The sequence below is a fragment of the Gracilinanus agilis genome, chromosome 4, assembly GCF_016433145.1.
Source record: "Gracilinanus agilis isolate LMUSP501 chromosome 4, AgileGrace, whole genome shotgun sequence".
NCBI lineage: Eukaryota > Metazoa > Chordata > Mammalia > Didelphimorphia > Didelphidae > Gracilinanus > Gracilinanus agilis.
This window is the reverse complement of record NC_058133.1, coordinates 492,457,409-492,476,144: the sequence shown is the minus strand read 5'-3', so window position 1 is coordinate 492,476,144 and position 18,736 is coordinate 492,457,409. Positions and strand designations below refer to the sequence as shown.

The window sequence follows — 18,736 nt, the reverse complement described above, 5'->3', positions numbered from 1 at the left end:
AAATTGTTGATTGTTTCTATGATTCCTTCTTTGACAAATTGGTTTTGGAGAATCATATTATTTAATTTCCAATTAGCTTTTGATTTTCCTGTCCAGGTGCCCTTACTAATTATTATTTTTATTGCATTATGATCTGAGAAGGTTACATTTATTATTTCTGCTCATTTGCATTTGTTTGCAATGATTCCATGCCCTATAACATGGTCAATCTTTGTGAATGTGCCATATGCAGCTGAAAAGAAGGTGTATTCCTTTTTGTCCCTATTTATTTTTCTCCACGTATCAATTAAATCTAATTTTTCTAGGACTTCATTCTTCTTCTTCTTGAGCTCTGCCAGTTTCTCCTTTATGAATTTGGGTGCTATGCCACTTGGTGCATACATATTGAGCAGTGCTATTTCCTCATTGTTTATACTGCCTTTAATCAGGATGTAATGACCTTCCCAGTCTTTTTTAATCATATCTATTTTTAATTTGGCTTTGTCAGAAATCATAATAGCCACTCCTGCCTTCTTTTTCTCATTTGATGCCCAAAAGATTTTGCTCAAGCCCTGAACCTTAAACTTGTGTATGTCCACTCACCTCATATGTGTTTCTTGTAGACAACATATGGTAGGATTTTGGTTTCTAATCCACTCTGATATTTGCTTCCGTTTTATGAGCGAGTTCATCCCATTCACATTCAGAGTTATAATCATCAGTTGTGCATTTGCTGACATTTTTATATCCTCCCCTATTCCTACCCCCTTTTTCTTATACTTTTTCCTTTTAAACCAGTGTTTTGCTATTGAGCCGCTATCCCTTATCCCCTCCCTTGATTAACTTCCCTTTCTACCCCCTCCCTTATTTTTCCCCCTCTTTTTGTTTTTAAAGGCCTTATGAATTCCCTTCCTCTTCTCCCCTCCCTTTTTTTGACCTCCCTACTCCCCTGCTCCCCTCGGTTTATCCATTCTAACTTTCTCAGAAGGGTTAGATAAGAGTTTTATGTCCCAATGGATAGTATAGCTACTCTTCCCTCTCTGGGTTGATTACACTGAGAGTAAGGTTTGATTATTACCTCTTAATGCTCTCTTCCTCTCCTTCTTATGATAGTATTTGTCCCCTCTCCTTCCCATGCCCTCTTTGTGTGTAATAGAATATCCTATTTTTCTTATTCACTCAAGTTTCTCTTGGTGTCCCCTGCTATTCACCCCCTCTTTCCCATCCCCCATGTCATCTTAGATTATTTAGTGTTCCACCCTCACCCTGTGAATTATTCTTCTGATTACTATAATAGTGAATACTATAATAATCAATAGAGTTCACTACAGAGAATTATACATAACATTTCTCTACATAGGAATACAGATAATTAGATCTCACTGAGGCCCTTAAAAAGGCAAATTTAAAAATTATAAGTTTTCTTTCTTTCCCCTGTTTCTTATTTACTTTTTCATGTTTCTCTTGATTTTTGTGGTTGGATATCAAACTTTCCATTTAGCCCTGGTCTTTTCTGTGCAAATACCTGGAATTCTTCAATTTTGTTGAATGCCCATACTTTTCCCTGGAAATATATAGTCAATTTTGATGGGTAGTTGATCCGTGGTTGCAGGCCGAGCTCTCTTGTCTTTCTGAATATCGTATTCCAAGCCTTGCGATCTTTTAGCGTGGAGGCTGCCAGATCCTGTGTGATCCTGACTGGTGCTCCTTGATATTTGAATTGTCTCTTTCTGGCTTCTTGTAAGATTTTTTTCTTTTGCTTGGAAACTCTTGAATTTGGCAATTATATTTCTGGGCGTTTTCTTATCTGGATCGAATGTCGCAGGTGTTCTATGAATCCTTTCAATGTCTATATTGCCCTCTTGTTGTAGGACTTCAGGGCAATTTTGCTGAATAATTTCTGTTAGTATGGAGTCCAGGTTTCTATTAATTTCTGGTTTTTCTGGAAGACCAATTATTCTCAAATTGTCTCTTCTAGACCGGTTTTCTTGGTCTGTCACTCTCTCATTGAGATATTTCATGTTTCCTTCTATTTTTTCAGTCTTTTGACTTTGTTTTATTTGTTCTTGTTGTCTTGAGAGATCATTAGCCTCTAATTGCTCAATTCTAGCCTTTAGGGATTGGTTTTCGGCTATAACCTTTCGGTTTTCGGCTATGATCTTTTGGTTTACGGCTATAATCTTCTGGTTTTCGGCTATAATCTTCTGGTATTCCTTTTCAATCTGGTCATTTCTGGTGTTCAATTTGCTTATCAGTTCATTTGGTTTCTGAGCCTCACTTTCCAATTGCAAGATTCTACCTTTTAAACTGTTATTTTCTTGCCAGATCTCTTCCATTTTCCTCAAAATCTCAGTTTTGAACTCTTCCATAGCTTGTGAGGAGTTTTCCTTATTTGAGGAGGGTCCGGATGCTTGTTTGTTCTCCTCCTCTGTTTGCTCAGTTGTCTGGATTTTCTCTGTGTAAAAGCTGTCGAGTGTTAAAGACTTCTTTTTCTTGTTGTTAATCTTTCTCTTCTGAACTTCCTGAGACTGGGTAGCCATCGTTAGCCCAGCAGCTTCTCAGGTTTATCCTCGCGCTCAGAGTCTGTCTGCGGTCTTTTGGCTCCTGAGGTCTGAGTTCTGGTTTTTTCCTAGGTCAAGCCCCATTGGTGGACCCCCTTGCTTGGTCCTCTGCTGGAGGTTTCTTTACAAGTCTCAGCGCACTGCTTCTATAGTCAGTCGTGTACCCGTCTGCGCTGGTTCCCCACTCAGGGTTTCAGAGCTTTAGCTTGTGGCTGTGTCTGCCTCCACCCACACCTCCGCCCGTGCCTGCGCTCTGAGCCTGTGCTCTGCGCCCGGCTCCCGAGCTCAGATTTTGTGTGCGTTCGTTAGCTTTTTGGGGTCCTAAATCTTGCTGCTCTCAGGAACAGGCCCCGGGGCTGCCAATGACTCGATGGGTTCCCCAAACTTGCTCTATTTCTTTTTAGCTGGCTTCGGCGCTATAGGTGTTGTGTGTGGAGGGGGTGGGGGTGGGGTGGTTGCTCAGCCCGCAATTTAATGAGAGCTGTTTCACCCCTTTATAGCCTGGAAATGTCTCAATTCCACATACCTTCCACGCTGTGCCCTGTTGTGGGGTTCCTCCGTTCGTCTGGACTTGTTTTTATGTCCCCTTGAGGAGTTTTCTGTGTTTCGGTCAGGAGAGGTTAAGAGCTGCCTCTTACTCTGCCGCCATCTTAACCCGGAACTGCCCAGTCCATGTTCTTTTGAGGCTTACTAGGACAGCTCGACTAATTGGGAGGAGGGAATGATTAGGAAGGGTAGAGGAGAAGGTAATTAAAAGAAGACTGCTGTTTAGAGGCAGCTAAAATGACTATCGGGCCAAGAAAATACCCTTTTGCCAGGAAAAATTGTTCTACCACCCTCTGTTGCTGGGACTAAGAGCCTAGAAAAAAAATGGAGTCCCAATAGGATTATGCCCTTACAAAGGGGCAACAAAGGTTTGATAAGTTAACAAAGTAGACTTTTTTCTTTTCGGGGAAAAAATGTTTTATTGATGTTTTTTGTCTTTATATCAGTTATTCCTCCCCCAATGAATTCTTCCCTTGTGCCAAAGAAAAGCTGTTGAATACAATACATGAAATTTCATACCTTTTCTGGTGGTTGGCCTCTCTAGTCTCTCTCTCCCCTCCCTTGGCTGTGGCAGAAGAGCTGTGTTTCATTATTGCCTTCTGGGACCTTCACTGTTTTGTCCTTAACTTGGTTGTGGATTTCCTTTTAGTGTAATTTTCATTTACTTTGTAGTTATCTTAAAAATTCTCTTGGCTCTGCTTAATTTCTTCTGTTTATACAAATCTTGCTGTTTCTCTGAATTTCCTATATTTGTTATTTCTACAATAATATTACATTCTATTGATGATCCATATTTTGATCAACTATTTCTAAATCAATGAGCAGCTGCTTTAAACCAAGCTTTTCTAACAGAGAGAGAACCTCTGCCTGGTAACTGTTCAGTACCCCTGTTTATGGAGGAGTAACCCTCATATCATTTAAAGTACCAGTAGTGCTATAACCTTTGAGCACTTCTCTGGTTGCAGAGGAGATGAGCTGTGATATAAGGGAGCTGGCAGGAGCCTGACAAGTGTGTTGGATTGGGGTAGCCAATATTTGTTCCAGATGTTTTGGGGGAAGTAGTTAGGAAGGGTGCCAGCTTTGAGTGGAAAATAGAGTCTGGCAGTTGAGTGTCAGCACATGTAGACTAGTGTTTGGGAGTTTGTTTTGTTTTGAGATGAAGTGGTAGAGCCGGGTGGTGTGCAAGATAAGGATGGGAGCATGTTCATCCATCCACAAAGCAAGTGCTAGCTTCCAACGGCAGGTAAGGGGCATTTTGGAGTGGCCCCTATGCTCTGTTACTTGACACTTCAAGACTCTGTTGCCCTCAACTCCTCATTCTCACTCACCTTGAGTCCTCCATCTTTTGCTAAATCCTGTCTTCTCTACAAGAGATAGCATCTCTTATACATGCCCCTTTTCTCCACTCATGGCCATTCCCCTGCTACAGGCCCTCACTCCCTCTTGCCTGGGCTATTGCAGTAGGAGCCTTCTAACTGATGTCTCCATTCTGAGTCATCCTTCACTCAGCTGCTGCTCAGTGATCAATACACAGTATTGATTCTAAGACAGAAGGTTAAGGGTTGAGAGAGAGAGAGAGAGAGAGAATGAATATGCAGACCAACGAATGGGCATGGAACTAAAAAAAAAAAACAACACTAGAAAAAGAACAATTTAACCCCCCCTCCCCAATTGAAGACCAAATTGGAAATCCTGAAAATCAAATGAGAGATTAATAAAATTGAAACTAAGAAAACCATTGTACTAATAAAATAAGACAAGGAGCTGGTTTTACAAAAAAATAAAATAAATAAACCATTGGTTAACTTGATTTCAAAAAAGAATCAAGAAAACTGAATTACCCGTATGAGAAAATGAAAAAGGTGAAATCACAACCAGTGAAGAAGAAATTAAAGCAATCATTGGAAGTTATTTTATTCAACTATGTGTAATAAATCTGACAATCTAAGTGATATGAATGAATATTTACAAATATATAAACTACCCAGATTGACAAAAGAGGAAATTTAATACTTGACTCCATTACAGAAAAAGGAATTGAACAATTTTTCAAAAAATTTCCTAAGTAAAAGGGTCAGATGAATTCACAAGTGAATTCTACTAAACATTCAAAGAATGATTAACTCCTACTACATTAACTATTTGGAAAAATAGGGGAAGAGGAAATCTTTACAAATTCCTTTTATAACACAAATATAACTCATATTTGTGTTATATCACTGTGGTAACTGATATTTAAACCAGCAAGAGCTAAAACAAAGGAAAAAAAACTATATACTAAATCTCCCTAGTGAACATTGATACAAAAATTTTAAATAAAATACAAGCAAGGAGATTAAAGCGTTATATCACAAAGGATCATACACTATGATGAGGTGGATTTTTATACCAGGAAAGCAAGGATAGTTCAATATTAGGAAAACTATCAGCATAATTAATCATATCAATAACAAAACCATATGATTATCTCAATTGATGCAGAAAAAGCTTTTGACAAAATACAATACTTCTTATTTTTAAAAATCAGAATAAATGGAGCGTTCCTTAAAGTGACAAATGGCATCAATCTAAAATCATCAGCAAGCATTATCTATAATGGGGATAAATTAGAACCTTTCTCAGTAAGATCAGGGGTGAACCAAGGGTGTCCATTATCACCACTACTATTCCATATTGTACTAGAAATGATAGCAATAAAAGCAGAAAAAAATAAATTGAAGAAATTAGAATAGGCAATGAGGAAACAAAGTTATTACTCTTTCCAGATGACATGATGGTATACATAATCCCAGAGAATCAACCAAAAAACTAATAGAAATAATTAATAACTTTAGCAAAGCTGCAGGATAAATCATCAGCATTTCTGTTTACCACCAACAAAGCCCAACAGTAAGAGATGGAAAAGGAGATTCTATTCAGTGTAATATTAGACAATATAAAATACCTGGAGGTAAACCTACCAAAGCAAACACAGCAATACGAACAAAACACTTCTCACTCGAATAAAGTCAGACCTAAATAATTGGAAATACATTAATTGCTCATGGATAGGCTGGGCCAATAAAATAAAAATGACAATCTTTTTTTTTTTTTCCGTCTTAGAATCAATACTGTGTATTGGTTCTAAGGCAGAAGAGCAAGAAGGGCTAGACAATGGGGGTTAAGTAACTTGCCCAGAGTAATACCACTAAGAAGTATCTGAGGCCAGATTTGAACCTAGGACCACCCATCTCTAGGCCTGGCTCTCAATCCACTGAGCCACCCAGCTGCCCCCTAAAAATGACAACCTTACCTTGATTAATTTGCCTATTCAGTACCATACCAAACTACCTAAAAATTATTTCATAGAGCTAGAATAAATAATAACAAAATTCCTCCAAAAGAACAAAAGACCAAGAAGGAAATTATCAAGGGTATTAATTAAATATATATATATGAAGGAAGGTGACCTAGCAGAACCAGACCTCAAATTATACTATAAACTGGTAGTCATCAAAACAATTTGATACTGGCTAAGAAATAGAGTAGTGGATCAATGGAATAGATTAGGTAATCAACACAAATAGTTAATGACTATGGTAATTTAGTGTTCAGTAGACCCAAAGATCTGAGCTTTTGGAGGGGAGAACATTTGACAAAAATGCTAAGAAAACTGGAAAATGATATGACAGAAACTAGGCATAGACCAACATCTTACACCATACACCAAGACAAAGTCAAAATGGATATTCAATCTAGAAATAAAGAATGACACCTTAAAACAAATTAGGGGAACATGGAAAAGTTTACCTGTCAGACTTATGGATAAGAGAAGAATTTATGACCAAACAAGACATAGAGAACATTACAAAAAATGAAATGGATAATTTTGATTACATTAAATTAAAAAGTTTCTGTACAAACAAAACCAATGCAACTAAGTTAGAAGGGAAACAACAAATTGGGGAAAACTTTTTATAGCAAGTATCTCTGAAAAAGGCTTTATTTCTCAAATATATAGAAAACTGAATAAAATTTATAAGAATGCAAAGCATTCCCCAATTGATAAATGGTCAAAGGATATATTAATAGGCAGTTCTTAGAGGCAGAAATTAAAACTTATCTATACTCATGAAAAATGCTCAAAATCACTAATGATTTAGGAAATACAAATGAAAACAACTCTGAGTTACTAACTCACACCTATTAGTTGGCTAACATGACCAAAAAGGAAAATGATAAATGTTGATGGGGATGTGGGAAAATTTGGACCCTCTTGGTGACCACAATTGGTGGAACTGTGAACTGATACAACTGTTTTGAAGAACAATATGGAACCATTCCCTAAAAGTCATAAAACTGTATATACCCTTTGATACAGCAATACCACTGTTGGGTTTGTATACCAAAGAGATCAAAGATAAGGGAAATATTTTTAGCAGCTCTTTTTTCAGTGGCAAAGAATTGGAAACTGAAGGGGTGTTCATCTATTGGAAAATGGTATATAGTTGTAATAGAATACTATTGCGCCATAAGAAATGAGAAAAAGGATGAGTTCAGAAAAACCTGGAAAGTCTTACATGAAATGATGTAAAGTGAATTGAGCAGAACCAGAAGAATATTGTATATAGTAACAGAAATGTTTTACAGTGATCAACTGTGAAGGACTAAACTATTATTAGTGAACTAAATTTCCAAAACATCCTCAAGGGATTCATGAAAAATGCTATCCACAGCCAATGAAGGAACTGTTGGTGTCTAAGTGCAGACAAAGCATGCCATCTGCCACTTTATTTCCTTCATGTGCTATATGTACTTTGTAAATAAGATACAGACAAATGATTCTGAAATTATTAGGCAAACATAAGCAATAACCACAACCAACACCAGGTCTAAGTATTTTGCCCATCTGCTGGCACTACACCAGAGGCTGAGGACTTGGCAGAGCTAAGCCATTGTGGCTCTGCGTTGTCTGGAACTTTGTGTCTATTGCCCATACAGAGAACATTCTTTGTAGTCCCTAGCAGATTGCCTATATACATACATTCTGGATTCTGCTATTTTCCTCTCTTCAATATATATATTTTTTAATTCAAGGATTGTCTCCACATAGGCTCATTTCAACCTAACACCATCCCTCCTGACCATCACTACCAGGTAGACTTTCTCAGTACAATAATGGCCTACAATGACTATGACAGAAAGAAACAAAAAGAGTCAAGGGACAGCCCCAGCAGGATATTGCCCAGGTCTACAAGCCTTTTTCTACTCAGTGCCACTCCTGTACTCCTTTTTACTGTACACTGAGGATCGAGTGGTATTTCTTCTGTCTTATAACTAGACTAACAAACTCTTAACCTCCTGCTCCCTAATGCCTATAGACCCAGACTAATTGTATTCTAAGGTAGGAAAAATAAATTCTTTTCCTGATACCATTAGCCATTTTCTTTATCCTTATTCAGCTCAGATTCCCTTTCTCCCTCCCTCCTCAGGGCCATGAAGCCTCCATTATTTCCTTACCAAACTCCTCCAGAGCACTTCCTATGCTTGTCAGTCGGTGGGGCTCTGTGCTCCAAGAGTCTTTGAGATTTAGCAGTAGCAATGAGATCAGAATGTCCTATTTTGTCTTTTAGCTGATTAAAAGAATGATAGAAGAAACCTCCAGTGGTGGAGTTACTGGCAATGATGTCATCATGCATTTCACCCTCAACTCTTTGCCTTTTGGAGGAGTTGGTAAGTATTAAATCCAATTACACAGTGTACTTATTATAGAAGTACCAAAGATTTTTCTTTCTAGTTTTGATTCTTCAGGGCTTTTATCTCCTGGAACTCAGTGAAACAGAACATAGTTATATAGATGGCACTTCTGAAATATGGCTGCTCGGTATCAGCTATCAAAAACAGAAACCAGGACCGCAGTGGCAACTACCTGGGTTCTTAAGCCATTTTTTAGCAATGAGCCCCCCCATATTATGCCTCACATTTGCTTCTATTAAATCTATTGTCTCTCCAGTTCTCTTATTCATAGTCATCAAGCAGAAGGAGGACAGACAGTACCATTTTTCTCCTCTATGAGGAGGATTAGTCTCAGTGGCCTTAGAGGTTCTTTCCAGCTCTATCTCCAAGATCTGACTGTGGCATCCAGACTTCTCCTTCAAAGGAGGAGGAAAACAAGTCCCCCAGAAGGGCAGGTATGTCCTCAAAGTCACCTGACTAGGGGCAGATCTGGGATGAAAATCTTGCTCTTCCACCTCCTGGGCCACAGAGATGCCTTCTGAGTCCTTTTTTCTACTAAAGTCACTTTTTTTTCCCCTCTCTGCCTCCCTGGTTTTTCAGATATTCTTTTTGAGTTTTTTTTTTTTGTTACTTTCATGAGGGCAGTAAGAATGAATGGTTGTGTTAGAGCCATTCAGTTAACAGGCATTTATTAAGAGCTTACAATGGGGGAGAGAGTCAGGATGGCTGAGTAACAGGAAGAAATACAGTAACACACACACACACCCCTCCTCCAAACAGATCTAGGAAACCCAGCAGATCTAATCCTATTAGGGAAAGTCAAGAAAAAGTCATAGAGATGACATGTGGAGGGAGTAAGAATCAAGAATGACCCTGAATCTTGGGTGTCTTGGAACAGCAGTGGGAGAGGGGCAGCTGGGTATCTCAGTGGATAGAGAGCCAGATCTGGAGACTAGAGGTCTTGGCTACACATCTGACCTCAAGTACTTCTAAGCTGGATGACCCTGGGCAAATCACTTAATTCCCATTGCCTAGCACTTATCACTCTTCTGCCTTGGAACTGATATTTAGTATGGATTCTAAGACATCATAAAGTATGGGTTTAAAAAAAAAAGGTAATATTAGAGTTGAGAAGAAGGGAAGGTCTGGGGGGAAAGTAGTGAGCTTGGTTTTGGACTTAGTGAGTTTGAGGTGCCCTCAGGATATCCAGTTGGAGATGTCCAAAAGGCAGCTGGTGATATGTGACCAGAGCTGGACGTAGAATCTTGGAATCAGTGTAAGAGGGCTGATAATTAGTGTGTGTGTATATGAGAGAGAGAGACAGAGAGAGAATATGTATGTGCATGTGTATGTGATCCTTTTATCTTCACCACCACTCCCACCTCTGTCCCAAAGCAATCAAACAGGTTTGTAATCCTGCTGCATATGTCATGGAAAGTACCCATGGGCCGGAAGGCTCCTAGGCTTCTAGAGTCCACCTTTGAAATAGGTGACTTAATCCTGGTCACACAGTTAGTGAATATTAGGGGAAGGACTGGAAGCTAGGTTGGAACGGAGAGACTTGGACTACCTACCATTATAATAATAGTTCCAGGTTCCAGTCACAGAGATTTTCTTGTAATAATTCAGAAAGGTAGGTCATGTAAGTTTTATTTAGTTAACTCCCATTTAAAGGTAGGAAAACCTTGTTTTAGTTTTTAAATGACTGGCCTGCCCTCAGATGGCAGCCAAGAACTATGCTGTGTGCTTTCTTTTCCAGATTATTTGAGAACCCAGGAATCGTGGCTCTCCAGCCCCTCTGCCCCCTCCCTGGGTGCCTCCCTTTTATCTCTTTCTGCCCTACCTCCTTCCCCAGCCCAAGTCCATCATTGGCCTTTGGACAACAGCTATATTTGAACATGCAGGAGAGGCTCTGGGCACAAAATGGACTTTGCTTTTGGGGTAACCAAGAGGACTTATTCTCCTGCCTATCTTCCATTCATTTAATTTATTTTTAAAATAAATGTTATTAATGATTTCCATGTTCATATCCAAGTAATTTCTTTAAATAACCTCAACAATATACTCTGAAACTGAGCAGAAACGCCCAGTAGAATAACCATGTCTAAAAATAATACGTTATGCCACATTAGTCATAAGCTTTTTCTGTGAAAGAGGGAAACAAAATAATGACAAAAACTTATGTAGTGCCTGCAAAGCACTGCAAAGCACACACTGTGCTTATCTTTAGAATTATTATCTCAGCAACCCTAAGAGGCAGGTGTCATTATAATCCTCATTTTACAGTTTAGGAAACTGAGGCTAACAGAAGCTAAGTGACTTTCTAGTCAAATAGCTAGGATATATCAGAGGCCAAATTTGAATTTGGATCTTGCTGGCTTGAAGCCCAGTGCACTCTCCATTGTAGTACTAGCTTCTTAGTTTCATGTCATCTAGTTGATGTAAAAACAAAAGATAACAACAAAAAATTATGTTCCTGTAGAATAGTTAAAATGTGATTGTTGGCAAAGCCTGCCTCGCTTGAGGAGTTCTGTCAGAATTGTGTGAGAGAAAAGGAAGGTCTTCTCAAACAGGACATGCCTGCCTTGTTATTTAATGGATTTGGTACTTTTAATAATCTACTGCATAAAGAAGGAAGCATGTATTTGGTTTTCACTGTTCAGTCCTCAGATGTTGGCACAGAGCTTTTCACTAAACAAAGACTTAAATAAGTGTTTTTAAATTGAATAGTGTCCATCATCTGGCTGTCATCAGCCAACACTTAAGCCCTGCCACTCTGGTTCCAGCTGCCTCCCAGGAATTTCATTCTGGTTGAAAGATAACCTCCAGTCAGAGAATTCTGGGTTTAGCATGAGCTCATAGAAAAACAGCATCTAAACCAAATCTTCTGGTAGTTGTGAATTAAGGATTTTCTCCATTAGTTGTTTCCCCTGGGTCCTTCAGTAAAATCTCTTATAACACTGTCTTTTCTACAGATTTCAGGTCTTTCTTTTAATCTAAGTTAACCCTTACTACAATCTGGTAAAATAGGTAAGAGAGATGGTTTTGTCCCCATTTTGAAGATAAGAATTATCAAGGCATGGTCTGCTCACAATTTCTCTGCAGGTTGCCTCATTGCAACTCAATTCAGGCATAATCTAAGCTCCCTGAGGGCAAGGGGTCACGCTCCTTTTTTCCATCATATGCTCAAGACTGGATTTTGCACACAGTCGATGCTCAAGAAATGATTATTTTTCCTGGGATTCTAGGTAACAGTGGAATGGGTGCATATCATGGAAAGCACAGCTTTGATACCTTCTCCCATCGTCGATCATGCCTGATAAAGAGTTTAAAGATGGAAGGTGCCAACAAGCTCCGATACCCACCAAATAGCCAGTCCAAGGTAGACTGGACAAACTTCTTCATCTTAAAACGCTTCAACAAAGGCAGAATTGGCCTTTTCTTAATGGCTTTTCTGGGAGTCCTGGTAGCCATAACTATTAAAGTAAGTATGCTTTCCTTGTTAAAAAAAGGTACTGGAAGTCTCATTCTCTCTCTGTCCTTTAAATATCTAGTAAATATCTTATTTTTCTGCTATTTTAGGGTGGGTTTTCTTGGTATACATCTCTCCTGTTTTCTTTTTGTGTAAGCATATGAAACTTTAAGAGCTTTTTTTAATGGGTAGAGGTTGAAGTTCTGAGCCTTTTGTTCTTGCAGAAATTGAAATCTGAATCCAGCTGAGGCTCTAAAGATAAACTGCATTAGTCGATCAGCAGGCATTTATTAGGGGCTTATTATATGCTAGGCAAGAGGAATATACAGGATGGATAGAGTAGTTCCAAAGCGATCCTAGAGTGGAGGGCTGAATTGGACTAGGAAATCCCTTTTTGTAAGGTGGCCCTTGAGCTGAGTTGTAAAGGAAGCCAAGGACCCTAGAAGTAGAGACGAGAAGGGAGAACATTCCAGGCATGGAACACAGCCAGGGCAAAAACATGGAGACCAGAGATGAGCAGTGTCCATGAGGAATGCGGAATAGGCCAGAGGACTAGGCTATAGCCTGCAGAGAGGGAAGTGATGTGTTAGCAAACAAGGAGGATAGGAGAGGCCCAGGTGGTGAAGAGCTTTCAGTGTCAAGCTGAGGCATTTATGCTGGATGCTAGAGATAACAGGAACAGCTGGGTCTGAGGGGGGACAGGGACACGGTCAGACCCACACTTTGGGAAGACTACTTTGACAGCTAGGGAGAGACTTAAGGCACAGAGACCAGGGAGAAACCTATTGAAATAGTCAGTGGATGGACCACCAGGCCTAGAGACAGGAGGTCCTGGGTTCAAATCGAGCCTCAGATAGTTCCTAGCTATGTGGCCCCATTTAACCCCCTTAGCCTAGCCCTTACCACCCTTCTGCCTTGAAACTGATATTTAGTATCAATTCTAAGACAGACAGTAAGGTGGGAATGACAAGATCTGACAACTGTTTGGGTGTGTGGAGCGACAGGGGGAGCTGTGGCTGACACTGACCTTGTGAGCGTGATTGTCCAGAAGGGAGACCGGCCCTCTCAGCAGAAGGAGGAAAGTTCAGAGGAGGAATGGGTTTGGGGGCAAAGGTAATGAGCTCCTTTTTGAACTTGAGATATCTACAGTATAACCAGTTCAAAATGTCTAGCATGCATTTGGTGATTGGGGACTGGAGTTTGGAAGAGAGACCAGGGCTAGAGATATAGAACCCAGAGTCGTCTGCAGAGGCGATAACGAAACCCATGAGAACAGATGAGAAGACCACGTTAAAGATCAGAGAAAAAAGCAGAAAGGGCCTAGCATAGAGCTAGGGAACTCCTCCAGTTAGAGGATTTGACATGGTTGAAGATCCAGCAAAGGAGACTTCCTAAAGAATGTAAGAGGGGGAAGCTAGGTGGTTAGAGCACAAGGCACGGGGTTGGGAGGACCAAAGGTCAGATCTGGCCTCTGACACGTCCTAGCTGTGTGATTCTGGGTAAGTCACTTAACCCCCTTGCCTAGACTTTCCCCTTCTGTCTTAGAATTCATACAAACACAGAAAGGGTTTTTTTTTAAATGTTGGAGAGCCAAGAGAGTGCAATATAATGAAATCCCAGAAAGAAGAGACTGCTCAGCGATGTCAAAGGCTGCAGAGAGGCCAGAGATGATGAGTGTTGAGAAGGGCCATGAAATCTGGCCATTAGGAGATCCTTGGTAACTTTGAGAGAGCAGCTCCCTCTGAGCAAGGCAGGAAGCTGCAGAAGGTTTAGATGAGGAAGCTTGTGTGAAGCTGTGTAGTGAAGATGGGGTGTGAATCCATGAATGACAGCAGGGGCTGTAGAACTTGTAGTGATGGTTAAGGATGGAAGAGGCCAGGGCATGCCAATGGCCAGTGGGGAAGGAGACAGAAGGTAGAGACTGACTGAAGACTAGAAGAAAGTTGGGATAGCAATGGGGGCGGCGTACTGAAGGAGCCAGGGGGCAGGAAGAGCCATCTCATCATCATGGCATGAAAGAGATCTTGAACAAGACAAGGAAAGGGAGAAGAGGGAGCTCATGGTGAATAGCTGAGTTTTTTCCAGTAAAATATATGGTGACACCTAAACTGGGAGGGCTGGGAAGAGGGCGTCCAAATTGGCTCTGCATGTAGTGATGCTGCTCTCGTTGCCAGTTTTCATTTCTGCATTTTGAATAGAAGATGAATCTATTTTCAGCCAAGTAAGATTCACACAGTTGTTAATGGAAGAGTGTAGAATGGCTTGGCAAGTGGCTTTGGTGAAAGACAGCCAATCTTAAGCATATGACTTGATTGGATGTCCAGCCTTTCTCTTTCACTCTCTCTTTCTCTTAGTAAAACTGGATTTGGTTCACCCTCTTTGTGACTGTAGCGGTGGGTGCCAGAAGCCTCATTGGACAGCTGATCCATGCTATGAATGTGAGGGCTTAGGGTGAAGGGTGGTTGGAGGGAAGCAGACTTGGGCTGTATTAGGGTAAGTTTCTCAACCCAGTGAGGGCAGAGAGGAGCGTGTCTGTGACCCGACTGGTGGAGGAGGAGAAAGCTGGAAGGAATGAAGACAACCATTTCAGTGATGGAAAAACTTAGAGAATTGGTATGACTCAAAATGTTTAATAGATTTATATTTCTGTGTGTCGTGTATGTTTTTTTTCTTTTCTTTAATTCTGAAAGGGTTTTGACTTCCCTCGCCCCACTGTACCTTTCTGGGAGTGAGGGATTCAAGTTGCATTTTGAATTATTTGGGTCTTCTCAGAAATACCAAGCTGTGCTGAGAAGAAAGGCTCTGTTGGTTTTTCTGGTAATTCACAGACTTCATTGGTCCAATAAACAGTGAGGAACAGCGGATTTCCAAAGACAGCACTATCTGTTAAAGCGAGGTAGGAATTCCTTGTTCTCTTTTTACCCATCAGTGGGCTGGGAGGGGCCTCCACTTAGTTCTAGACTCATTGCCTTGGGCTTGGCCCCTTACAGTTTAGATATTCAACTTGATTACCATTACTAGCTGGTTTTTGTTTTGTTTTTAAACAACATAGAGAATAAAAATTAGATTTGCAAAGGCAATATAGAATATGTGCATAGGTATACCATTGGACTGAAAAAGAGGAACTGCCTCCAGCAAAGTGCCTGGAGTGAGAAGGACTCTAAGGCAGCAGCCAGGAGGGAGGCCTTGGCCCTGCTGGCAGCAGCATTCAACTGCCTATTGCCTATCCATTGGCCTTTCTGGGAGGATGTACAGACATGTAGGAATTGACATTCCTGTTCACCATTTGCTTTTTCATTCAAATTTAGTTTCTTGGCCCCTTTTGAAGCATGCTGTGATCCTGACTGCAATTGGATCTGATTCCTTAAAATTTCTGGGTAGTGTGTTCTTGTGGGGAAACTACAGTATTGGGCCACAATGGTGAGCTTGGTGAATATGGGAGTGGAGTGGCTGCAGTCCTATTCCCTTGGGTTTCATACCATTTCTGAGTCCTACTCTCTCAGACTTGGTTTCTCAGTCTAATCTGTAGCTCTTTGGCCACAGGGAATCTGGAGGGAAGGAGTTCCTGCATTCTTGTTACCCTCAAAGCACATTGTTGGCACCAGTCTAGTTGTATCTGTAAAAGACTTGGCCTGAGTTTGGCTGACTCATTTCTTTTCCACACAGGAGTGGGTTTAATGGGAAAAGTTCAGGCCTAGGAGCAGACAACCTGAATGCTAATTCTGGCTTACCTTCCACTCAGCTCTGTGATTGTGGGCAAGTCCTTTGACTTTCTGGGCCTCCGTATTCTTCCTCGTTCAATGAGGGGCTGACACAAGATTTTTTCCCATATTAACTTCCCGTGGTTCCATTAAAATCACCCGTCGCGTGATGTGCTCTAATGTCTAATCTGGAAACTGATTGATGAATGGTCCTTTCTCCCAGCCTTGTTCTCTCCTTGGATCTTTCACTTTTTACCTTTTTCTTCCTATTTGTTCACTTTGAACAAATGATTCAGGCTCAGAAACTAGATCTTCTTTATTTCCTCTTCTACAGGATGGTATTTATGGTGGTTTCTCATTCTTTCTATAATTGTTTTTCTGGAGTTCATGGTTTTCACCTTTTTAGGCACACACTTTGGTGAGTTTGATGTCAGGCCCCCCCTTTTCAGCTGGTGGAATAGGTATGGGCATTCTGAGCAAGAATTGTAAAACTTTAGGAAACTTGAGAACCTTTGAGAAGTAAATACATTTGAGCTTTTTTTTTTCCCATTGTAAAAGTACTCTATTTGGGGCCTCAAAGACATGAATTAGGTTTAGTTGGTCCCAGACACGTTTTGAATTTTAAAAACAGAAATTGCTCATTTTGAGATGTTTCAATTGAGAGAGAAAGGACAGTTTTTCAGTTATTCGGATCAGGGAAACAAAGATCCTGGAATCACTTCCCAGCTGATAGGTGACAGGAAACTTATCTTTGGGTTTCCTTTATCAACATAAACCAACACATTTTCTAGAGACATGTTGGCCTTATTTGAAAAGATATTTTTAGACCTTATGAAAAGCACCACGTGGTAGTGTGTTATTGATTAACCCTTGTTCTGAGATGACTGATGAGATAGTTTTATTTTCTAAATTAACCCTCCTCTCCCCTTTTTTTCTCTTTACAGTTGCAATACTTCTAAAGATGTCTTCAGTTCAACGTGCAAATTGTCTTTACTGGACTTCTGCTTTTGTTACCCGATTCATGAACAAATTGATTCCTGTTAACCATATTAATATAAAAGTGCAAAGATTAACTTTAAAGGAGGCTGCTATTTACTCTTCTAAAAACCTGCCATTACCTTTACATCTCCTACTGCTTTTAGCCACAGGGCCATTTGAAGTGAATGTTCCAGATTGAGTTTGTTATAGATTGAGGAGAAAGAGATGCTTTAGGTAGGACTTTATGGTTCCTGGCCACCTCCTTCCCTTAGCCCTGCACTCTCCCACAGGCTTCCTTGGAACATAATGGGGCAGGGTGTAGGCAGGGCCCTTGAAAGAGTTCCTTAGTTACTGAGAGCCCCCATGGCCCTGGAGGCCTTTAGGATGGGTGTGGAGACTGATCTTCCGTGTATCTAGGAAGAGAAACAATATTAGATCTGTGCCTTGTATTCCCCATGATACCAGGGGCACAGAGTCTGCCCATGTGTCTGAGGGAATTAGAACTGCAGCCATTAGAGAGGCCCAGGGATGGGCTGGGAACTTTTCAACTTGACCATATCAAAGAATTCATTCCCGTCCCATTTGTGGACCCAGGTATCCCTCACGAGGTAAGCGGCTAGGTTTATTCGCAGTTAAGGTCTTAGGCAGGATGCTGGCCATCGAGGTCGTGTTTTGTGTTTCGTGCCGGCTCACTCCAGAGTCAGTTCACGTGCCTTCCCGGAGGCGGCCAGCTCCCAGAGAGGGGCCCCTCCACACCATGTGGGGGCAGCTTTTACATAATGATCCTGCCCTTTGGAGGCCTGAGCTTAGCTGCTGGTTAGGCTATTCAGAAAGCCGACTTCGCTCAGCTTCAGACCCCCAAAGTTTGTGTTGGTGAACAGAAGTTTGTTTGCCAGAAGGACAAACCAAGACAAGTTTAATCCCTATTTCCAAATGATGTATGCCAAAATGCCAGCAACTTATGCTTTGTAATGTTTTAAAGCCAGATTTGCAACTTTCTAGTTAGTTCCAAATGCAGAATTTGAGGAAAGTAGGTCGGTAGGTACCAACTCATTTTACGAGGCTCGCATGCTTCGAGCAGAAAGAATGTTCCGGCGGGAGGACACCATGTTGACGACGGCTGCGGCCAGACAGGCATTTAGGGTTAGAGGGTGCCAGCTCTGTTGGACACCATCAGTAATCGGCCCAGTCAGATGAGGAGAGAATTCAGCAACCAGGAAGGTAAAATCTGAATCCACAGTGTGGGTCGAGGGTTTATGTGTGTGATCAGGAGATGAAGGGAGACCCGGGGCTCAGCAGGACCAGCCAGGCCGATGCTGGCTCTGCATCTGCCCATGTAGCGTGCGGTGGAGGCGTGCCAGACACGGCAGGCACAGCCTGGTGACGTGGGACTAGCCATGTGCCGAGGCCCTCACAGCCTTAAAATTGTTAACTAAACTTATCGAGGAGTCTTTCCCCCTCTGAATACATCTTCCAGTTTAAAATATTAAATTGATGGTGGTCTCTGGGGAGGAATGACATTTCCCTTCGAGGCCTACTTCATTGACAGCTTTGCTGAAGGAGTCTGTTCAGGGGTGGGTATAACATGCTGGTAGAGCTTCATGTGCTACGAGTAATCATTAGCTTGTTTTAAGGAACAGAATTGGTTGCTAAATGATGACTTTTAGCCATTATAGTCAATTACCTTAAAATGGTAGACATGGAATTGAAAATGGTTTTGACTTACATTTCAAAATTATGTATCACATTTGCCTTTTTGGTAAAACTAAACAGCTGCCTGGTTA

The 18,736-nt window shown here is 40.9% G+C and overlaps 1 protein-coding gene across 2 annotated transcripts in view; it reads left to right on the top strand.

The window, feature by feature from the left end:
• Positions 1–18,705, top strand: part of ALDH3A2 (aldehyde dehydrogenase 3 family member A2) — a 52,465-nt gene extending 33,760 nt beyond the window's left edge. The window contains exons 8-11 of one of the 2 annotated variants that reach the window (XM_044673003.1): positions 8,699–8,798; positions 12,050–12,285; positions 15,046–15,169; positions 16,919–18,705. In XM_044673003.1, the coding sequence (XP_044528938.1) occupies positions 8,699–8,798; positions 12,050–12,285; positions 15,046–15,126 (417 nt within the window). In that variant the 3' untranslated portion in view covers positions 15,127–15,169; positions 16,919–18,705. The remainder of the gene's footprint in view (positions 1–8,698; positions 8,799–12,049; positions 12,286–15,045; positions 15,170–16,918) is intronic. The other variant, XM_044673002.1, reaches the window with a different exon arrangement.
• Positions 18,706–18,736: the final 31 nt, after the last annotated feature.